The sequence below is a fragment of the Lithobates pipiens genome, unplaced genomic scaffold (genome assembly GCF_037356315.1).
Source record: "Lithobates pipiens isolate NorthernLeopardFrog02 unplaced genomic scaffold, aLitPip1_a1.2 Scaffold_8, whole genome shotgun sequence".
NCBI lineage: Eukaryota > Metazoa > Chordata > Amphibia > Anura > Ranidae > Lithobates > Lithobates pipiens.
In genome coordinates this window covers 664095515-664118734 of record NW_027507903.1, presented here as the reverse complement: position 1 = coordinate 664118734, position 23220 = coordinate 664095515, and the positions used below count along the sequence as shown (strand labels likewise).

Below are 23220 nucleotides of genomic sequence, written 5' to 3'. Positions count from 1 at the left end.
TGAGGCTGAATCTTACATTTGGATCCTCTCTCTCCTCACGCTCTCTGTGGCTTGCCTCTCGTCGGAAAATGCATCAGACGAACTGAGCATGCCCAGTCGATACGTCACGTCAGATGATCGGGACATCAGCTGAAGTGACGTGACATACTGTGCATGTGCGGTGCAAAGGCATTATTCGACAGGACACCGGCACCAGTGCAGGGGGTTGCCTACCCCTTATCTACCAATCAATACACACTTATTGGGATTTTTATTTACCAAAGATGTAGCAAAATACATATTAGCCTAAATCGAGGAAGACATTTGATTTTTAAAAAGTTTTTATTGGATATGTTTTATAACAAAAAGTTAAAAAATATATATTTTTTTCAAAATTGTTTTTTTTATAGCGCAAACAAATGCATTGGTGATCAAATACCACCAGAAGAAAGCTCTATTTGTGGGAAATAATGATATATTTAATTTATGTACAATGTTACATGACTGCGCAATTGTCACTTAAAGTAACGCAGTGCCGTATCGCAAAAAATGGCCTGGTCATGAAGGAGGTAAATCTTCCGGAGGTTATATAACCAATTTCCTTTTCATCTGATGTAGTCATCTTCACTTTTCATGTAATTTCACTTCTTCTCCACATCCGTCTTTCCCTCTTTCTCTCTTCTAATGTTGGGAGGTATAATTCTCATTACTACTGCAAAACGAATCTCCTCCCTTCTGTACTCTGATCTCCGTGTCCTATAATATTCATCCAGCCTCACCCTGTGTAGGAGGACGTCACCCCTCCCCCATCCACATTCCTCTCCGGTGTCAGAGACTTTCAGTCTTGTTTCTTTTCTGCTGTCAGCGATGGCGTCTGGTGATCTGAGAGCCGAGCTGAAATGTTCCGTCTGTCTGAACATTTATACCGATCCTGTAATGCTGAGATGTGGTCACAACTTCTGCCGGGTCTGTATTGATGGTGTGCTGGATACACAGGAGGGGTCTGGAGATTTCTTCTGTCCTGTATGCAGAAAAAGGTTCAGGAGTCGTCCTGCACTGCAGAGGAACATAACACTACATAACATAGCAGAGATTTTCCTGTCTGCTCAGCCAGATCAGGAGAAGTCCGGGGTCTTCTGTACTCACTGTGTGGACTCTCTTGTACCTGCTGTTAGATCCTGTCTGCTCTGTGAGGTTTCTCTGTGTGATAAACACCTGAGAGTCCACAAAAATTCCCCAGGACACCTCTTATGTGACCCCACCTTGTCCATGGAGAGCAGGAAATGCTCCGTCCATAAGAAGATCCTGGAGTATTACTGCACTGAGGATGAGACCTGTATCTGTATGTCTTGTTGTGTGATTGGAGGACACAAAGGACATAAGATGAAGTCACTGGATGAGGCTTCTGAGAAGAAGAAGAAGACACTGAGGAATGTTCTGCAGAAACGTCTGACAAAGAAAGAGAAGACGGAGGAAAGAGTCCAGAGTCTGCAGGAACACCGGAGGAAAGTAGAAGAAGAAGCCGCCGGTGACACCGAGAGAGTCACTGCCCTGTTTAGAGATCTCAGGAGACGTCTGGAAGACCTGGAGAAGAGAGTCCTGAGGGACATCTCCAGGAGGGCAAATCAGATCTCCATCTCCATCCAGGATCTGGAAATACAGAATGAGGAGCTGTCCAGGAAGTTGCGTCACATTGAGGAGCTGTGTAACGTGACGGATCCACTGACTGTCTTACAGGAATCAGACACAGGTGACTTGTGTGATACTGAGGATGGAGATAATGAGGACAGAGAGAGACATGAGGAGCTCCTCCATGATGGAGGGGGTCTGGATGTGGCGGGGGTCTTACACAAAGGTTTATCTGATGTAATAACAGAGGTAAATGTATACTTCTATATACAGGGGGCTACAGACATATTACTGGATGGAAACACAGCTAATGATGAACTACAGATATCAGATGACAGGAAAACTGTATCCGGGTCAGATATAGACCAGAATCCCCCAGAAACACCAGAGAGATTCCAGTATTGGCCTCAGGTGTTGAGCAGTCAGAGTTTCTCCTCAGGGAGACATTACTGGGAAGTGGATGTCGGGGGCTCAGATTGGTGGGTAGTCGGGATGTGTTATCCCAGTATAGAGAGGAGAGGGGAGGAGTCAGTGATTGGAAGGAATAAGAAGTCCTGGGGATTGCACAGGTATATTAATCAGTATTGGGTGGTACATGACAGTGATGAGACCCCCTTACCCCCCAATCCCTGCAGTAACAGATTCAGGACAGATCTGGATTATGAGGCCGGGCAGATCTCCTTTTATGACCCGATCCGACACCTCCACAACTTCACAACCACCTGCACTGAGCCCCTCCATGTTGGGTCATATGTATGGGGAGGTTGTATAAAGATAGGTGGGGGGAGGTGGGATGTGAGAACTCCGCCCACAGTCTGGTGATGTCAGACGAAGAAGGGGAATTAATTTAACCACTTGCCGACCGCCGCATGTACATATACGATGGCAGAATGGCACGGCTGGGCAAGTGGGCGTACAGGTACGTCCCTTTGAATTTGCGTCCATGTGGTCACGTGCGCACTGCCGACGGCGCGTGCACGATCCTGCCGGGAGCTCCGTTAGTCAGATCGCTGGTCCCGCGGACTCGTTCGCTGCGGGGATACCCGTGATCATCTCACGGAGCTGAAGAATAGGGAGATGCTAATGTAAACAAGCATCTCCTCGTTCTGCCTAGTGACAGTGTCACTGATCTCTGCTCCCTGTGATCAGGAGCTATGATCAGTGATGTGTCACAGGTAGCCACGCCCCCTAACAGTTAGAATCACTCCCCAGGACACACTTAACCCCTCCCCGCCCACTAGTGGTTAACCCCTTCACTGTCAGTGCCATTTTTACAATAATCTGTGCAATTTTATAGCACTGAACGCTGTAAAAATGACACTGGTCCCAAAAATGTGTCAAAATCGTCTGATGTGTCCGCCATAATGTCGTAGTCATGATAAAAATTGCAGATTGCCGCCATTACTAGTAAAAAAAAAAAATGATTAAGATGCCATAAAATGAATCCACATTTTGTAGACGCTATAACTTTTGCGCAAACCAATCAATAAACACTTATTGTGATTTTTTTTTACCAAAAATATGTAGAAGAATACGTATCGGCCTAAACTGAGGAAAAATATTTTTTTTATATATTTTTGGGGATATTTATTATAGCAAAAAGTTAAAAAAAACATTTTTTTCAAAATTGTTGTTCTATTTTTGTTTATAGCGCAAAAAATAAAAACCGCAGAGGCAATTTCTTACTGATCGCTGTGATTGGGTAGAATATCTATCCAATTATTGGAGCAACAATAACATGTACCTATTGGTCAGTGGGAAGTCCATCCATCCGTCTGTCTGTCCAATCTGACATAATACTTTCTGTGTTTTGTCACAGTATTTGACATCACCCATCTCCTCCCCCTCCCCCTTCTCCTCCCCCTGCCCCTGTCATCAGAGAGCCCAGACTGTTTTTAGGCAGAGTGGGTCAGGATTAGATCCTCTGTCAGGTTTTTTCTTCTATCCGGGGGTCCATTACAGAGATTTCCCCTCACTTCCTGTCCCGGTGACAACATTTATCTAGACAGGAAATGAGGGGAACTCTCCAACATGAACACAGACTGAAATAAGAATGATATGTTTAGTATAATAAGGAAGGGGAAGGATTAGAGCCCCTGTCAGATGTTTATATGTCTGTGTCCCTGTACAGATTTCTCTCCCTCCTTGTATTGGTGTCACCAGGACAGGAAGTGAGAGGAAATCTCTCTAAGGCTGGGATCACATTGCTGTGCAGATCACATGTCATGTCTGTGTGATGTGAATTCAGCCGTACAAACTGTGTGACTGAAATCACATTCACACCAGAATGGTGCCGGACCCTTTTTTTGATCCTCACTGGAATCGGATCAGATTGGGTGTCACATCTATACAATCCAATTCCTGCACCATTTCAGCGTTTGCACTGCGATCTGCGAAGCGATCTGGGGGTGTCATTAACTTTCCATTGCCCCCCCCCGCAGCGGTTCTCAGATGTCAGTGTGACCGTCCGGTGATTGAGGTGTGATGAGGGAACCCGCACAGGAATCGCACTGGTTCCCGCATCCCACAAGTCTCATCCCAGCCTAAGGCTCTATTTTCAGCCTTTCTGATGTGCTTTCCGCAGGTTTTAGTGCGATTTGCCGTTTGGAGGTTTTTATTGTATTCTTTGTTTCAGATAATTTGCTGTTTGGGCAAATAAAAAAATGCAAATTGCGGCAAAATCGCTGTAATAACGCACTACATGCTTTTCTGCACCTCCTCCATTGAAGTCTATTGAACCATAAAAAGCAAAAACTTTTTTTGCGTTTAAGGCTCCATTCACGCCAATGCGTTTTTTTTTAACATGGATCCCTATGGAACACGTTCACATCAATGCATTTACTAATGACAGAAATAATGGGATTTATCACTAATATAATGATATCACTATAATAATGTATGATTACTAGAACTGGAATGTGTCCCCAATATAATGTGTCCCCATAGAATGGATCACCAATAGAATTCTATGGGATCACTTTTATAATGGCTCCTAATATAATGTATCATGTGATGGTGTGTATTATAATCACTAGATGTGTCCCAGTGATGGAGGAGGAATTTGGAAAGATGTTAATGTGAATAAAGTTTTTCTCGGTTGTAGATGTGAAGTGTTGGTGTTATGCTTACCTGCTCTGTGTAATGGTTTTAAACAGAGCATCCCTGATCCTCCTCTTCTTGGGTCCCTATTCTGTGCTCCTGGCCCCTCCCTACTGTTGAGTGCCCCCACAGTAAGCAGCTATGGGGGCACCCGAGCCAAGTTACAGCTTCTTGTGTCCATTCACATATGGATACCGAAGCCCAGTCCCGCCCCTTTTTCTCCTTATTGGCTAACTTTAATTGACAGTAGTAGGAGCCAATGGCACCACGCTGCTGTCTCAGCCAATGAAGAGGGGAGTTCCGGATGGGCAAGACACTCCTGTAACATTGTTGGATCTAGAGGGACCTCAGGTAAGTATTAGGGGAGCTGAGGCTGCACATGGAAGGCTCTTTATTGTAATGCATAGAATACAATTATATTTCTAAATAAAATAATGCTAAATACTTTGCAACAATTTCCAAAGAGTGGCAAAGCATGTTTCATAGCATAACATGTGATCTTCATTTAATGCCGTACCACACTGTATTGTCTGCAGACCTTAATCAAATGTCATTACAGAGTGTACAAAGCACCTCAATAGATAGTCACACGTTCCATAGATGGGGCAATTGTTATGAAGAAATAAAAATGACACATCTGTATTTCAGAGACAGTAGTCAGACAAATAGCACAGTGGCTGGAGAGTATGTAAGCAGCTTGATTGGCAGCAATGTAAGATGGAGAGACAAGGCAAGTTTTTTAAATATAAAATAAAAATGGCAGTGATTATACTGAAATATTGTGGAGACATGCTGTAAATCATTTAAGCTTTTTATGTGGGTCTAATTTGAAGATGGAGAGAATCAAGGAGGTTTTATTTTTAGCGAGAAATAAATATTACACTTATGTTAAAGACACAAATAAGAAGTATTACAGGGACATCATGAACATCCTGTAAGCCTTGGTGGTAGGCCTCTTTTAAAGAAGGAGAAATTAGGCATTTGTTGTCCAGAAATAGAAAATGCATTGGATTAAACCAGAGACAAGAGGCAGAAACCCTACACACTGCACGCCATATAAGCTCTTCTAGTAGGCTGCATTTGAATATCGAGAGATCCTCAGAACAGAGGCAAGAAGAGGAGAACTTCCTTACCTTTGAAGGCCCCCTTCATCCAGACAGTTTTCCTGCGTGCCTGCCGATCACACAGGAAGAGGAGGAGGAGGAGGAGGATTGTGTCAGCATGGAGTTGGAGCCTATCACTCAGCATCACCAGCAGTCTTCACGGGATCATTTACAGTCCGAAGAAACCCATGGACTTGTATGTGGCTGGGAGGAGGTGGCTGTGGATCAGGTCATCCTTAGTGATCCAGGGGACTCTAGACTGCATGCCTCAGCAAACCTACGATGCATGGCCTCCCTGATCCTGCAAAGCCCGCGGAAGGATCCTTGTATTCGTGGTATCAAGGAGAGGGATCATTACTGGCTGGCAACCCACGTTACAAGGCTAAGGTTGTGGACCTTATCTTGCCATCACAGAGGGAGCAGAGGATGAAACATCTTCGGGAGGCCTTGCAGAAAGGTTTGTGCAATGCGTTTCCAGAGCCTGGGAGGTTACAATTTCCTGGTCCTCCTGGACAACGTGTTGCTGAGGCTTCGGTCAGTCACAGAAGGAGCGGTGGAGAAAGTGGCCGTCTGACCGATGCGCTTAGACAATTTTTTAGTCCGCAGCCCCAAGGTATGATCGGTTCCAGCAACCGTCACCAGCGTCTGATTTACATGGTGCAGGAATACCTAGGGGCAAGGTCAGACATGGACACCTTTCGCACTGAAAATCCTCTGGGTTACTGGGTCTTGAGGATGGATCACTGGCCAGAAATTGCACACTATGCAAACGAGCTACTGGCCTGTCCTGCATCCAGCGTTCTTTCGGAATGCACATTCAGTGCTGCTGGAGGCTTTGTAACCGATCACAGGGTGTGCTTGTCCACCGAATTGGTCAAATTGGTCGATTGGCTGACCTTCATAAAAATGAATCAGTCTTGGGTCACCAGCTACCAAGCACCTGATGCTGATGTAACCAAATAATTAGTTTTTTGAATGTGAGATCCCTTCAATACTGCCTATGCTGATGCTGAGTGACTATCCTCTTCCTCCTCAATGTTCATGCAGTGGCTAAGGCCCAATTTTTCTGTCCCTGTTTAAAAGAGGCGTGTAATTACAATTTTTGATGCAATACTTTGCAGCAGGGCTCATTCCTGCGCTCCAACTAGAGTATCTGTGAGGGGTTGCAGTGTTGTGGCACCAGTGCCTAAGGCCCAATTGTTCAGCCCCTGTTTAACAGGGGCATGTAATTACAATTCTTGATCTAATATTTCACAGCAGGGCCCATTCCAGTGCCCACCAAGAGTAACTGTGAGGGCTTACAGTGTTCTGGTACCACCAACATCTAAGACCCAATTTTCTGCAGAGTATATAGGGCAGGCCCCTACTTTCAAACATCCAACTTACAAATGACTCCTACTCACAAATGGAAGGAGACAACAGGAAGTGAGATGAAATCTACCCCTAGGAAGGGAAATTCTCTCCTGTAAGAGTCAGTATGGGAAAGGGTGTCTCCTCCACTGATGCTTTATCACCAATCCTTGTTTCCCTAAAAAACCCACATTTTCAAAATCCAATTTTTATTGGGACAGAAAGTGAGGTGAACTCTTCTAAAGAGGTGCACAGACAGCAAAACAAATGTTACAGGGGTGATAATCTTTCCCTATGTTTTCCAAAAAGCTTTAAAATAGATTTTTTGACTGGAGATACACTTACAGACTGTACCTGTTCCAAATTACAAACAGATTCTACATAAGAACAAACCTACACAGTCCCTGTCTTGTTTGCACCGCCTGTATACTGCTGTTCTGAGTAAATAGGGCCTGGGGTCCCCATGCCTTTCCTTTTTTTAATTTGGGTGCGGGGTTCCCCTTAATATCCACACAAGACCCAAAGGGGCTGGTAATGGACTGGGGGGCTACCCATGCCATTTGTCTCACTGATTTTCATCCATATTGCCGGAACCAGACATTACATTAAAGCCGCAAGCAGTTTTAAATGACTTTTATTCCTTTAAAAATGTAATACTGGCCACTTATACACCTTCCTGCCCAGATGAATTTTGAGCTTTCAGCTCTGTCGCACTTTTGAATGACAATTGCGCGGTCATGCTGCACTGTATCCAAACGAAATTTTTATAATTTTGTTCCCACAAATAGAGCTTTCTTTTGGTGGTATTTGATCACCCCTGAGATTTTATTTTCTGCTAAACAAATAAAAAAAGACCGACATTTTTGAAAAAAAAAGGTTCTTTTGTTTCAGTTACAAAACTTTGTAAATAAATAAGTTTTCTCCTTCACTGATGGGCACTGATGGGGCTGCACTGATGGGCACTGATAAGGCATATGGGCACCTATGATGTGGCACCAATGAAGTGGCATTGATGGGCACTGATATGTGGCACTGATATGCGACACAGATAGGCACTGATAGGTGGCACAGATGGGCATGGATAGGCGGCATGGATGGGTATGGATAGGCGGCATGGATGGGCACTGATAGGCAGAATGGATGGGCACTGATAGGCGGCACGGATGGGCACAGATAGGTGGCATTGTAGTGTAAAGTATTGTATGGATGCCAATCAGTGTCAAACAAAAATACATGCCAATCAGTGATGCCCATTGTGAGCACTGATTGGCATCCACTGTGGGCACTGACTAGCATCCTTGGTGATCTAGGGTGGCATACCTGGTGCTGGGCATCCCTGGTGGTCCAGTGTGGGCATCCTCGGGGGGGCTGCGCTGATAATCGATCAGCACAGACCCTCCCTGTCAGAAGACCAGCCGATCGGCTCTCCTCTACTCACGTCTGACAGACGCGAGTGAGGAAAAGCTGATCAACGGCTCTTCCGATTTACTCTGTGATCAGCCGTGATTGGACACAGCTGATCTCATGGTAAAGAGTCTCCGTAGGAGACTTTTTACCGAGATGAGCGCCCCCAGGGCCACGCCACGGCTTAATATCCGGAGGACGTCACATGACGCCCAGTCAGGATATTAAAACCACTTTCCCATCGTCATTCTGCTATATGGCGGGCGGCAAGTGGTTAAATTACTTTTATTACTTTAAAAATGTAATTTTGTGCAGGGACAGTTCTAAGCACGGGAAACATGCGCCCCTTCACAGGCATACTATAGACACCCCCCAGGTACCACATTTAAAGGAATATTACACTTTTATTGTTTCACTTTAATCATTATTAAAATCACTGTTCCAGAAAAAACAGCCGCTTTTAAAACTTTTTTTTGCATTGATCCATGTCCCCTGGGGCAGAATAGGTGGCACTGATATGCGACACAGATAGGCACTGATATGCGGCAGGACCCAGGTCCCCAAACACTTTTTATGACAATAACTTGCATATTAGCCTTTAAAATTAGCATTTTTGATTTCTCACATTCGAGTCCCATAGACTTTAACGGTGTTCGAAAGTTTGTGCGACTATCGGACTGTTCGCAAGTTCTGGTGCAAACCGAACCCGGGGGGGGGGGGGGGGGGTGTTTGGCTCATCCCTACCCTCTACCCAAAACTGTATTACAGTATAAACCTTCATTAAAATGATTTCGTCATCTTCCAAACACAAGTCCCTTTGTGTCAACATGCTTGTTTCTAAAGACCCCCAAGCTCCTCCCACCAACTTCCTGTTGCACACCTGAACAGGAAATGGAGGGGTGGAGGGAGGGGAAGCATTGTTTGTACTGCAAGCTATTCAATCCAAACCTCAGCTCTACCAATACAAGTCTCACAACAATGAATTGCCCTCTGAGGAACTCCAAAATATCTCAAAACACACAGCGCTAGAAGTACAAAAATCTCACAGTTAAAGCTAGTCTTGTCATCCGGTGAAATTCAGTGCAAAGTAGAGATTTCACTCAAAACCAAAATTCAATACGGAAAACGCCATAGCTCTACTGAAAAGTATGTAAAAAGTACAAAAATAGAATTCACTCAAAAGGAAATGGCGCCTTAAACTGCGTCTCTATAAACCAAAATAGCAATTCCACCCAAACACAGCGGATACAAAATGGCAGCAAAATCAAGACAATGGCCACATGGTGACTACAAGAAAAGCCAGTCCACGACAAAATGGTGGACGTGTGCGATTCTTTTTCGTATGAACCGAAAATGCGTATGAATTTCCAGAAATTTGTACATTCGTAAGAATCCGACATATGAATTGTTATGCATACAAATTTTGTACGAAATTTCATATGCAAACTTTGGATCCAAATTCCGTTACAACAGAATGGGACAGAACGTTCGATAACTACGATTATTCGTTATGATGAAGTTAAAAACCCCAGGAAGTCAGCACAGCACAGGGATGGTGAGAGCCCCTCATAATGGACACATAGCAGGTTTACAGACCTGGGAACTCAGCACAGGGATGGTGGGAACTCCTCATAATGGGCACAGCGGGTGTACAAACCTGGGAACTCAGCACAGGGATGGTGGGAACCCCTCATAATGGGCACAGCGGGTGTACAGACCTGGGAACTCAGCACAGGGATGGTGGGAACCCCTCATAATGGGCACAGCGGGTGTACAAACCTGGGAACTCAGCACAGGGATGGTGGGAACCCCTCATAATGGGCAGAGCAGGTGTACAGACCTGGGAACTCAGCATAGGGATGGTGGGAACCCCTCATAATGGACACAGCAGGTGTACAGACCCAGGAACTCAACACAGGGATGGTGGGAACCCCTCATAATGGGCACAGCGGGTGTACAGACCCGGGAACTCAGCACAGGGATGGTGGGAACCCCTCATAATGGGGACTTGGGAACTCAGCACAGGGATGGTGGGAACTCCTCATAATGGGCACAGCGGGTGTACAGAGCCGGGAACTCAGCACAGGGATGGTGGGAACCCCTCATAATGGGCACAGTGGGTGTACAGACCTGGGAACTCGGCACAGGGATGGTGGGACCCCTCATAATGGACACAGCGGGTGTACAGACCCGGGAACTCAGCACAGGGATGGTGGGACCCCTCATAATGGACACAGCGGGTGTACAGACCTGGGAACTCAGCACAGGGATGGTGGGAACCCCTCATAATGGGCACAGTGGGTGTACAGACCCAGGAACTCAGCACAGGGATGGTGGGAAGCCCTCATAATGGGCACAGCGGGTGTACAGACCCGGGAACTCAGCAAAGAGATGGTGGAAAGCCCTCATAATGGGCACAGCGGGTGTACAGACCCGGAAACTCAGCAAAGGGATGGTGGGAAGCCCTCATAATGGGCACAGCGGGTGTACAGACCCGGGAACTCAGCACAGGGATGGTGGGAACCCCTCATAATGGGCACAGCAGGTGTACAGACCTGGGAACTCAACACAGCGATGGTGGGAAGCCCTCATAATGGGCACAGCGGGTGTACAGACCTGGGAACTCAGCACTGGGATGGTGGGAAGCCCTCATAATGGGCACAGCGGGTGTACAGACCTGGGAACTCAGCACAGGGATGGTGGGAACCCCTCATAATGATAAATTCATCACAACGAACATTCGTTATTTAAAAAAAAAAAAATTACGATTCTAACGAAAATTCGTATCTCGTACGAATCCGAATTGAATTTCTGACACGAATTACGAAATACAATTTTTTTTTAATACGAAACGGAATGAAACACAATTACTTTTTTGACGGCGCACATGTCTACAAAATGGCGCATTTTCCCGCCAAAACCCAAATTTCTTCGCTTAGCTACACAAACTTCTGCTCACAAAGCTACACATTTGAGATACCACATGAACATTTACAAACATTTTAGGAAACCGTGAGAAACCAGGATTTCTCCCTACAAAAACTGAGACATCAAAATGAACACTTATCTCTAGACACACTTTAGGCTTTATGTCAGTTAGGGCCCATACTAAAATATAGGCATATTTACCTAAACAATATCGGGTGGCACAGTGGTGTAGTGGGTAGCACTCTCACCTAGCAGTAAAAAAGGGTCGCTTTTTTGAATCCCAACCGTGACACTACCTGCCTGGTCTCTGCATGCTCTCCTTGTGCCTGCGTGGGTCTCCTCCCGGCACTCCGGTTTCCTCCCACACTCCAAAGACATGCTGGTAGGCCAACTGGCCTCCGTCCAAAATTGACCCTAGTATATGAAAGCAAGCCGGGGGCCCGGACTGTGGGCTTCCTGAGGGCAGGGACCGACGTGAGCGTGAGCAAACCGTTGTTACTATATGGGCACCTTAAACAAATATGAGCATCTTAATGAGACACAATGCACAGGGATAGGGACAACCACAGACCCACACCCTGCACTCACTCAGGTCAAACTGGATGGACTGGTGTCTCCACTCAACCCCACCAACCATGTAACTATGTAATATATCCATAAATGCCAAAGTTACATAAAACATGAAATAAAACGTCTTAACCATACACTCCTGTCCCAAGTCCCACACAATATTTGGCTCTGAGAGTTAGAAGGTCAACAGAGCTCCCCCCATGCTGGCTTCCTAGAACCACCAAGACCCCCCGCAGGGTGTAAACAGCTCCTATTGTAATGGGACAACAATGCATGGAGAGCGAGGCGGAATCTCACATTTAGATTCTCTCTCTCCGCACGCTCTCCGTGGCTTGCCTCTCATCGGAAAATGCATCCGACAAACTGAGCATGCCCAGTCGATACGTCATGCCAGCTGACCGGGATATCAGCTGAAGTGACGTACTGTGTATGGGTATGATACATTTGCTGGGAGTTGCCTACAACCTGATCTATCCCATAGTTTGTAGACACTTTAACATTTCTGCAAACCAATCAATTCGCACTTATTGAGATTTTTTTTTTTTTTTTTTACCAAAATCATGTAGCAGAATACATATTAGCCTAAATTGATGAAGAAATTTGATTTTTAAAATCTTTTTATTGGAAGTGTTTTATAACAAAAAGTAAAAATTACACAGCTTACCTGTAAAAAAACTTTTTCTTGGAGTACATCATGGGACACAGGGCACAGTAGTAATTACTATGTGGTGTGGGTATATAGGCACCTTCAGGTGATGGACACTGGTATACCCAATACAGGAAGTTCACACCCTGTATAACCCCCGGCACAGTTCCCCCAGCACAGTCCTCTCTTTCGTTTTCCATGTCTCCTGTAGTAGCTGCTACAAGCACTCCTCAGCTTGTTTCTGGGTTTTCTCTTTCACCCCAGCAGAGTGCTTGCTGGGGACTGTAGTCTGCTCCCTGCTAAGACCAATGGTGCCATGTATTTCTGGGACTACATTTCCCATGATGCCCCTCTAGTTGCTTCTGATTGGCCCTCTGTTTTGTCCAATGGGGAGGGAAAACGAACAGACAGGAAAGCCTCCTCTTCCCCTGCTGCCGACATGAGAAGGGGAGGGGGAGCGAGGGGGGAATATTGTGACAGCAGCCTGCAGCTCTCCCCACCATGCAGACGCCCATGGCTGGAGGAGGAGAGCGGGACTGTCAGAGCGGCTCTGAGGCTGAGCTGTGTGTGAGAGAGACACACAGCTCAGCCCATGCAGCCGCCAGTTCCGCATGACACAGGCCACGGCCGCATGGCGGTAGGCGAGCGGCGGCCGTGGCCTGTGTTACCCATGATCAGGCCGCAGTCGCCGCTTACCTCCCGCTGTGCGGCCTGATCATCAACAGGCCACGGAGCGGGCAGCCCCCGGCCCGCTGGTCAAATGCCCAGTCTGCCCTATGGCCAGTCCGGGCCTGAATGACAGTATATGGAGTTTCAAACAAACCAAGTTAAAAACAAAAATATATAAATAAGTGCAGCACTTCTAGGCACCTAAGTGAATAAGTGTAAGTATAATGGAAGTGAAAATAATCAAATAACAATGACCAAGAGTCCACTAAAGTCCAAATGAGGTGAAGACAATCGTCATGGGCTTCAAAGTGATGTGTTTAGGACTTCTGGAGAAATCAGATGACATTCCTGGAAAAATGACTCTCAACCTTCTCAGACCTCAAAAACTTCTTGGGAACGGATTATAGGACAAAACAAAAAATTGGATACACTTACCAGATAAGTTGGACACATCCACCATATAGTAGTGTGTCGTAAGGGCTTGTAGGGGGCTCCAATGCCACCCAAGATGCAACACGCCAAATGGTGATTCCCCTTGGAATTCCTTGTAGTCTCCAATTGGAGGAAGAGGATGAGCCTTCCGAGCCGTGGATAGCAGTAGTATAGGTAACATCCCGGTCCATGCCTGCTGGACCATGAGTCAGCGGTAATATGCACCTTACCACTGACTGCCCTGTCCAGCGAGGCCAAAAGATTGCCTTCCACAAGCTGGTAGAGAGCCGGAATCGCCTTCTGTGAAAAAAAGTAGTGTATGGGAAGCTGCCACTGAGGTACCGCACATTCCACAAATTCACAGAAGGGGGCAGAGTCTACCAGCTGAAAAGGCAGCAGTTGGAGTGCTAGAAATTTATCCAAGCTAGCATTCAGCCGCTGGGCATGTGGATGGCTGGGACCAAATTTCTTTTGCCGATTTAGCAACTGGGGTAGGGAAATTTGCCTGGTACAATCGGACGTTGGTGTAGCGATAGCAGATTGCCCGCAAGTACTTGGCAAACCTAATTCTACACCTTCATTACTCTCAGTGCAGGTTTCTGAGAGAACTGAAGGTATAGTGGAGTTGGAGATCCCAGCTGATGAGGAGCAAGGAGAGGTCCGTTCTTTGGTTTGGGTCTTTTAACCACTACAATACCAGGCACTTTCACCCCTTTCCTTCCCAGACCAATTTTCAGCTTTCAGCACTGTCACACTTTCAATGACAATTGCACAGTCATGCTACGCTGTACCCAAATTAAATTTTTATAATTTTGTTCACACAAATAGAGCTTTATTTTGGTGGTATTTATTCACGACTCAGTTTTTTTTATTTTTTGCGATATAAGCAAAAAAAGAGTGTAAATTTTGAAAAAATCCCCAATAGGGTGATCACGGACATATGTGTGCAGATAAACACTGGGACATGTGATTTTAGTGGGACATATGTGGGGTACATGTGTTTTTATTATTTGGGGACATGTGTTTTTATTATTTGTGGACATGTGTGTTATGGGGACATTGTGTGAGGACATGTGTGTTTTGGGGACATTGTGTGGGGACATGTGTGTTTTTCACTAGATTGGTGATCAGTGAGTAAAAAGCTGTAAAAAAACAGCTCATACTCACTAATCACCAGCTGGTGTCAGCGATCCGCTCTCCTCTCTTCAGCGACAACTTCTGTGTGAGGAGAGGAGGAGCCGATTGCCTAGCAACCGGCTGATTGTTTACATCACATGACGGCTGGGAATGGAATGGCCGACATGTGATCAGGAGGGCCAATCACAGAACCCTCCTTCCGATCAGTGTCCAGGTGACAGCAGCGCATCGGGATCATGCTGCTGCGCAGGCACGCGTGATCCCCCCTCCTTCTGAAGGACGTTCCTGAACGTCCAGTCAGAAGGAGAGAGCTCCCGCTCAGCCGTATATATACATTGGCAGGGTGGGAAGTAGTTAAGTACGCTTGCCAACAGACTGCATGGGAGTTCGACATATGTCTGGTCAAGCTTGTTGGTGCCCAAGCGGCTGCTGTTTTGGCCACGCTTGATACGCTTTAGACATATGTTGCAAACAGCAACAGTGCGATCTGCTGCACACGTCTCAAAAAAAGGCACACACCAAAGAACTTTTGGAAAACGCATGGAGTCAGCAGCGCCCTGCACATGCAGAGCTCTGCAGTGTGTTGCAGTTGGTTGGCTACCCTTAAGCTGGCCCCTGGAGGGCATCCTGTATCGTTGGAGATGTGCCTCCTCCTCCTCCTCTCTCCTATCAGGCACCCACGTAGAGTCAGTGACCTCATCATCCCCTCCCTCCTCGTCACTGGAGAAAACCTGGCAGTATGCTGCAGCTGGAGGAACATGACTGCCAGTTTGTTGTCCTTCTTGGGCACCCCATCTCTCTGCGCTCACGTTACTGCTTTGCTTAAGCTGGATACCATCATTGGAGCCTTCAAAACACTGTGCATCCGACTGCAGGTTGTACCCAACACTGTGGTCTGGGGGACTCCTCCGTGCATGATGGTGGGGCTAGGGAAGGAGTAACTGATGACCTGGAGCCAATGGAATAGGCCGATTTGGCAGCTGCATTGGCAGCCAAAGTCCTCTGAGCCTGGTGACACAGGATGAGGAGGATGAGGACGGCTTGGTTATCCACTGAACTAACTCTTCTGCATGTTGTGGTTCAACACGGCCAGCTGCCAAAAAAAAGGACAAGCGGGCCCCACGGCCACGTGCTGAGGATGCACCGTGTCCTTTACTAGCAATGTTGGCTGTAGACACAGAGCCTGCTTGCCCTCTTTTAGTGGCCTGTGAGCGTCTGCCTCTCCTTGTTGGCCTTCCAGACATACTGTGTTTGATGTATTTGTAATGTATTTGAATAGGTACACCAGGAATGGCCTGTAGTGAGATGTAGCGGCACAAAGCTGGGATGTATATATATATATATATATATATATATATATATATATATATATATATGTATATATATATATATATATATATATATGTATATATATATATATATATATATATATGTATATATATATATATATACTGTGTATATATATATACTGAATATACTACAGCTAACTGAATCAACTGCATGCCTGTAGTATATTAGGAAGAGAGCAACGGGTACGGTCTGCAATGAGATCTAGCTAAACTGGATACGGTATACTGAATATACTGCAGCTAACTGAGTAAACCACTTGCCTGTAGTATATTAGAAACTAGCTAAACTGTATACAGTATATATATATATATATATATATATATATATAAATATATATGGAATGTGTGTGTGTATATTAGGAACAGAACAACAGGAACGGTTGGATACTGGTCGGCGCAATTAGCACTGTTTTATAAGTAGAGAGAAAAAAAAAAGGGTTTTAAAAGTTTTAAAGTTTAGAGGAGAGGGATCCATTGAGATTGGATGGAACAATGCCTTCTAATAGCCTTTGTACAGTGTATTGTTTGCATGTGTTCTTCTCTTTCAGGATTCACCAATGAGCATCTATCAAGCTGCCAGAGAATGGGTGGTTTAGATAGATAGGTTTGGGTGGTAATCTTTGCTGTATGATAATTCTGTTTTTAACAATGTCTTCACACATACTGGAAAGTTTATTATTTTCCTTCCTTTCTCCCTTTCCTACCCCCAACGTTCAGCTATGCGTTTTTCAAAGTTAAGGTCATACCTAAACTGCAATTTGGTTTGGATACAATTGTCTAAATTTGGACTTCAGCATCAGTCTGATTAGACTGTGAGATGTTCAGCCTGGCCACGGGGGCATTGTCTCTTCTGGTAGGCATGGAACTATGGTCTGGTTAGGTGCTTAAGTTACTCTCTCGGAGCCCGCCCAGTGGGAGTGGCGCTCTTGCTGTGCTTTCTGGGAGAAGGTATTTAAGATGCCGACATCACGTGGTTCGGGGTTCCGATCCAGAATGATGTACTGACTTCATGGTCCTGGTCCTCCTGACCAGCCCCCAGGAAGGCTATGGCCTGGTGTGCGGATCCATCCAATCTTGATATCTCAAGGCTGGCTAGCCCGAGGCAAGGAAACTAAAGGAGGATTCTGAGGTGGTTGGGTGCCGTCTCCGGTTTGGGAGAGACCCAGTGACTTCAAGCATTTCAGTGGAGGACTCTTCAGGGGAGGACTCTTCAGAAGAAGACCACGTACGGGTTGGTTTCTTAGTAAGAGCCTGGGAGGGCTGAAGTACCCAAGAGAATCCAGTCTCGTAGATATCGCCAAGCTGGCTGAAAGATCCAGGTATCCTACGAGTGTTCTTCGAATTTAGTTTCCCTACGTGTTCTACAAAAACATCTGTGGCAGAGACATTATCTTGTATGTTCTACAACAACGTCTGTGGCAGAGACTTGTTCCTGAGTAAGCACCTTGTTGGCTGCTAGACCTTGTGAGAGAGGGACTGTCCAACTTGAGTGATCATCCCGTTGCGAATGGCTATTCTCTGGATGCAGTCAAAGTAAGCAAGTTCTTCAACATTGACTTTGACACTAAGAGTACCTGAACTTCCTTTCCAACCCTCTGATCCCAATTTAACAGACTGTTCATTGTCTATGTTTTGCAAATAAAATCCAGTCAAGTGGATCTGTTGTCAGTCTCTCGAGTTACTGGGCCATTTACCACGGGACATCCCCTAGACGTGAAGCGATTGGAACAGAAGGTAACGGTAATCCCAAATCTAACCAGCAGCTCCTTCGGGGGTAGTGCTACATAACCAATTTCCTTTTCATCATGATGTACTCATCTCCACTTTTCATGTCATTGCACTTAGTGCTCCGCATGTCTTCTCCACATCCGTCTTTCCCTCTTTCTCTCTTCTAATGTTGGGAGGTATAATTCTCATTACTACTGCAAAACGAATCTCCTCCCTTCTGTACTCTGATCTCCGTGTCCTATAGTATTCATCCAGCCTCACCCTGTGTAGGAGGATGTCACCCCTCCCCCATCCACATTCCTCTCCGGTGTCAGAGACTTTCAGTCTTGTTTCACTTCCCCTGTCAGCGATGGCGTCTGGTGATCTGAGAGCCGAGCTGAAATGTTCCGTCTGTCTGAACATTTATACCGATCCTGTAATGCTGAGATGTGGTCACAACTTCTGCCGGGTCTGTATTGATGGTGTGCTGGATACACAGGAGGGGTCTGGAGATTTCTTCTGTCCTGTATGCAGAAAAAGGTTCAGGAGTCGTCCTGCACTGCAGAGGAACATAACACTACGTAACATAGCAGAGACTTTCCTGTCTGCTCATCAAGATCAAGAGGAGTCCGGGGTCTTCTGTACTCACTGTGTGGACTTTCCTGTACCTGCTGTTAGATCCTGTCTGCTCTGTGAGGTTTCTCTGTGTGATAAACACCTGAGAGTCCACAAAAAGTCCCCAGAACACGTCTTATGTGACCCCACCTTGTCCATGGAGAGCAGGAAATGCTCCGTCCATAAGGAGGTTTTGAAGTATTTCTGCACTGAGGATGAGACCTGTATCTGTATTTCTTGTTGTATGATTGGAGAACATAAAGGACATAAGATGGAGTCACTGGATGAGGCTTCTGAGAAGAAGAAGGAGCCACTGAGGAATGTTCTGCAGAAACTTCTGACAAAGAGAGAGAAGACGGAGGAAAGAGTCCAGAGTCTGCAGGAACACCGGAGGAAAGTAGAAGAAGAAGCCGCTGGTGACACCGAGAGAGTCACTGCCCTGTTTAGAGATCTCAGGAGACGTCTGGAAGACCTGGAGAAGAGAGTCCTGAGGGACATCTCCAGGAGGGCAAATCGGATCTCCATCTCCATCCGGGATCTGGAAATAAAGAAGGAGGAGCTGTCCAGGAAGTTGCGTCGCATTGAGGAGCTGTGTAACGTGACGGATCCACTGACTGTCTTACAGGAATCAGACACAGGTGACTTGTGTGATACTGAGGATGGAGATAATGAGGACAGAGAGAGACATGGGGAGCTCCTCCATGATGGAGGGGGTCTGGATGTGGCGGGGGTCTTACAGAAAGGTTTATCTGATATAATAACAGAGGTAAATGTATACTATATACAGGGGGCTGCAGACATATTACTGGATGGAAACACAGCTCATAATTATCTACAGCTATCAGATGACAGGAAAACTGTATCCTGGTCAGATATAAAGCAGAATTACCCAGAAACACCAGAGAGATTCCAGGATTTTTCTTCTCAGGTGATGAGCAGTCGGAGTTTCTCCTCAGGGAGACATTACTGGGAAGTGGATGTCGGGGGGTCAGATGACTGGAGAGTCGGGATGTGTTACCCCAGTATAGAGAGGAGAGGGAAGGAGTCAGAGATTGGATGTAATAAGTCCTGGGCATTGGACAAGGATGATGATGATGAGGAGTATAAGGTGATACATGACAGTAAATGGACCTTCTTACCCCCCAATCCCTCCAGTAACAGAGTCAGGATATATCTGGATTATGAGGCCGGGCGGATCTCCTTTTATGATCTGTGTGACCCGATCCGACACCTCCACACCTTAACCACCACCTTCACTGAGCCCCTCCATGCTATGATAGGTGTATGGAGAGGTTGTATAAAGATATGTGGGGGGAGGCGGGAGATGTGAGAACTCCGCCCACAGTTTGGTGATGTCAAACGAAGGAGGGGAATTCATTTATCTATCTATCTATCTATCTATCTATCTATCTATCTATCTATCTATCTATCTATCTATCTATCTCTCCCATAACAATCTGACATAATAATTTCTGTGTTTTGTCACAGTATGTGACATCAGCCATCTCCTCCCCCTGCCCCTCCCCCACATGTGGTCCCTCTGTGGGGCGTGGGGCAGCCATGATCAGACATAGAGGGGGTGGGGTCACTGTGATGGGATAGTAAATAAATGGAACAATCTTAGAGGAAATCTATGAAGACGTCATCTAGAGATTTATTACTGAAAGAAAAAATGTGATCAGAGAGCCCAGGCTGTTTTTAGACAGAGTGGGTCAGGATTAGGTCCCCTGTCAGGTTTTTTCTTCTGTCCGGGGCTCCATTACAGAGATTTCCCCTCACTTCCTGTCCCGGTGACAACATTTATCTAGACAGGAAATGAGAGGAACTCTCCAACAGGAACACAGACTGAAATAAGAATGATATGTTTAGTATAATAAGGAAGGGGAAGGATTAGAGCCCCTGTCAGATTTTTATATGTCTGTGTCCCTGTACAGATTTCTCTCGCTCCTTGTATTGGTGTCACCAGGACAGGAAGTGAGAGGAAATCTCTCTAAGGCTGGGATCACATTGCTGTGCAGATCACATGTCATGTCTGTGTGATGTGAATTCAGCCGTACAAACCGTGTGACTGAAATCACATTCACACCAGAAGGGTGCCGGACCCTTTTTTTGGTCCTCACTGGAATCGGATCACATTGGGTGTCACATCTATACAATCCGATTCCTGCACCATTTCAGCGTTTGCACTGGTTTGCACTTTCCATTGACCCCCCCCCCCCCCCCCCCCCGCAGCGGTTCTCAGATGTCAGTGTGACCGTCCGGTGATTGAGGTGTGATGAGGGAACCCGCACAGGAATCGCACTGGTTCCCGCATCCCACAAGTCTCATCCCAGCCTAAGGCTCCTTTCACACCTATGCAGGGTGCTTTTCAGCCTTTCTGATGTGCTTTCCGCAGGTTTTAGTGCGATTTGCCGTTTGGAGGTTTTCATTGTATTTTTTTTTTTCAGATAATTTCCTGTTTGGGCAAATAAAAAAATGCAAATTGTGGCAAAATCGCTGTAATAACGCACGACATGCTTTTCTGTACCTCCTCCATTTAAGTCTATTGAACCATAAAAACCAAAAACCTTTTATGTGTTTAAGACCCCATTCACGCAATGCGTTTTTTTTTTTTTTCGTTTTTTTTAACTATGGAACACGTTCACATCAATGCATTTACTAATGAAAGAAATAATGGGATTTATCACTAATATAATGATATCACTATAATAATGTATGATTACTAGAACTGGAATGTGTCCCCAATATAATGTGTCCCCATAGAATGGATCACCAATAGAATTCTATGGGATCACTTTTATAATGGATCCTAATATAATGTATCATGTGATGGTGTATTATAATCACTAGATGTGTCCCGGTGATGGAGGAGGAATTTGGAAAGATGTTAATGTGAATAAAGTTTTTCTTGGTTGTAGATGTGAAGTGTTGGTGTTATGCTTACCTGCTCTGTGTAATGGTTTTGCACAGAGCATCCCTGATCTTCCACTTCTTGGGTCCCTATTCTGTGTTCCTGGCCCCTCCTTACTGTTGAGTGCCCCCACAGTAAGCAGCTTGCTATGGGGGCACCCGAGCCAAGTTACAGCATCTTGTGTCTATTCAGATACGGATGCCGAAGCCCATCCCTTTCTCTCCTTATTGGCTAATTTTAATTCACAGTAGCAGGAGCCAATGGCACCGCGCTGCTGTCTCAGCCAATGAGGAGGGGAGTTCCGGATGGGCAAGACACTCCTGCAACATTGCTGGATCTAGAGGGACCTCAGGTAAGTATTAGGGGAGCTGAGGCTGCACATGGAAGGCTCTTTATCGTAATGCGTAGAATGCAATTACATTTCTAAATAAAATAATGATAAAAACTTTGCAACAATTTCCAAAGAGTGGCAAAGCATGTTTCATAGCAAAACATGTGATCTTCATTTAATGCCGTACCACACTGTATTGTCTGTAGACCATAATCAAATTTCATTACAGAGTGTACAAAGCACCTTAATAGATAGTCACACGTTCCATAGATGGGGCAATTGTTATGAAGAAATAAAAATGACACATCTGTATTTCAGAGACAGTAGTCAGACAAATAGCATAGTGGCTGGAGAGTATGTAAGCAGCTTGATTGGCAGCAATGTAAGATGGAGAGACAAGGCAAGTTTTTTAAATATAAAATAAAAATGGCAGTGATTATATTGAAATATTGTGGAGACATGCTGTAAATCATTTAAGCTTTTTATGTGGGTCTAATTTGAAGAGGGAGAGAATCAAGGAGGTTTTATTTTTAGCGAGAAATAAATATTACACTGATTATGTTAAAGACACAAATAAGAAGTATTACAGGGACATGATGAACATCCTGTAAGCCTTGGTGGTAGGCCTGTTTTAAAGAAGGAGAAATTAGGCATTTTTTGTCCAGAAATAGAAAATGCATTGGATTAAACCAGAGACAAGAGGCAGAAACCCTACAGAGACACACTGCACGCCATATAAGCTCTTCTAGTAGGCTGCATTTGAATATCGAGAGATCCTCAGAACAGAGGCAGGAAGAGGAGAACTTCCTTACCTTTGAAGGCCCCCTTTATCCAGACAGTTTTCCTGTGTGCCTGCCGATCACACAGGAAGAGGAGGAGGAGGATTGTGTCAGCATGGAGTTGGAGCCTATCACTCAGCATCACCAACAGTCTTCACGGGATCATTTACAGTCCGAAGAAACCCATGGACTTGTACATGGCTGGGAGGAGGTGGCTGTGGATCAGGTCATCCTTAGTGACCCAGGGGACTCCAGACTGCATGCCTCAGCAAACCTACGATGCATGGCCTCCCTGATCCTGCAAAGCCCGCGGAAGGATCCTTGTATTCGTGGTATCAAGGAGAGGGATCATTACTGGCTGGCAACCCACGTTACAAGGCTAAGGTTGTGGACCTTATCTTGCCATCACAGAGGGAGCAGAGGATGAAACATCTTCGGGAGGCCTTGCAGAAAGGTTTGTGCAATGCATTTCCAGAGCCTGGGAGGTTACAATTTCCTGGTCCTCCTGGACAACGTGTTGCTGAGGCTTCGGTCAGTCACAGAAGGAGCGGTGGAGAAGGTGGCCGTCTGACTGATGCATTC

The 23220-nt window shown here is 45.7% G+C and overlaps 1 protein-coding gene across 1 annotated transcript; it reads left to right on the top strand.

Annotated features, from left to right (window-relative positions):
* Positions 1 to 632: 632 nt before the first annotated feature.
* On the top strand, positions 633 to 5645 carry LOC143962503 (E3 ubiquitin-protein ligase TRIM39-like). Its single transcript, XM_077471783.1, has 3 exons — positions 633 to 1123; positions 1220 to 2403; positions 5541 to 5645. The coding sequence occupies exons 1-3, from the start codon at positions 847 to 849 to the stop codon at positions 5643 to 5645; spliced, it is 1566 nt and encodes a 521-aa protein (XP_077327909.1). The 5' UTR covers positions 633 to 846.
* The last annotated feature ends 17575 nt before the right edge of the window (positions 5646 to 23220 follow it).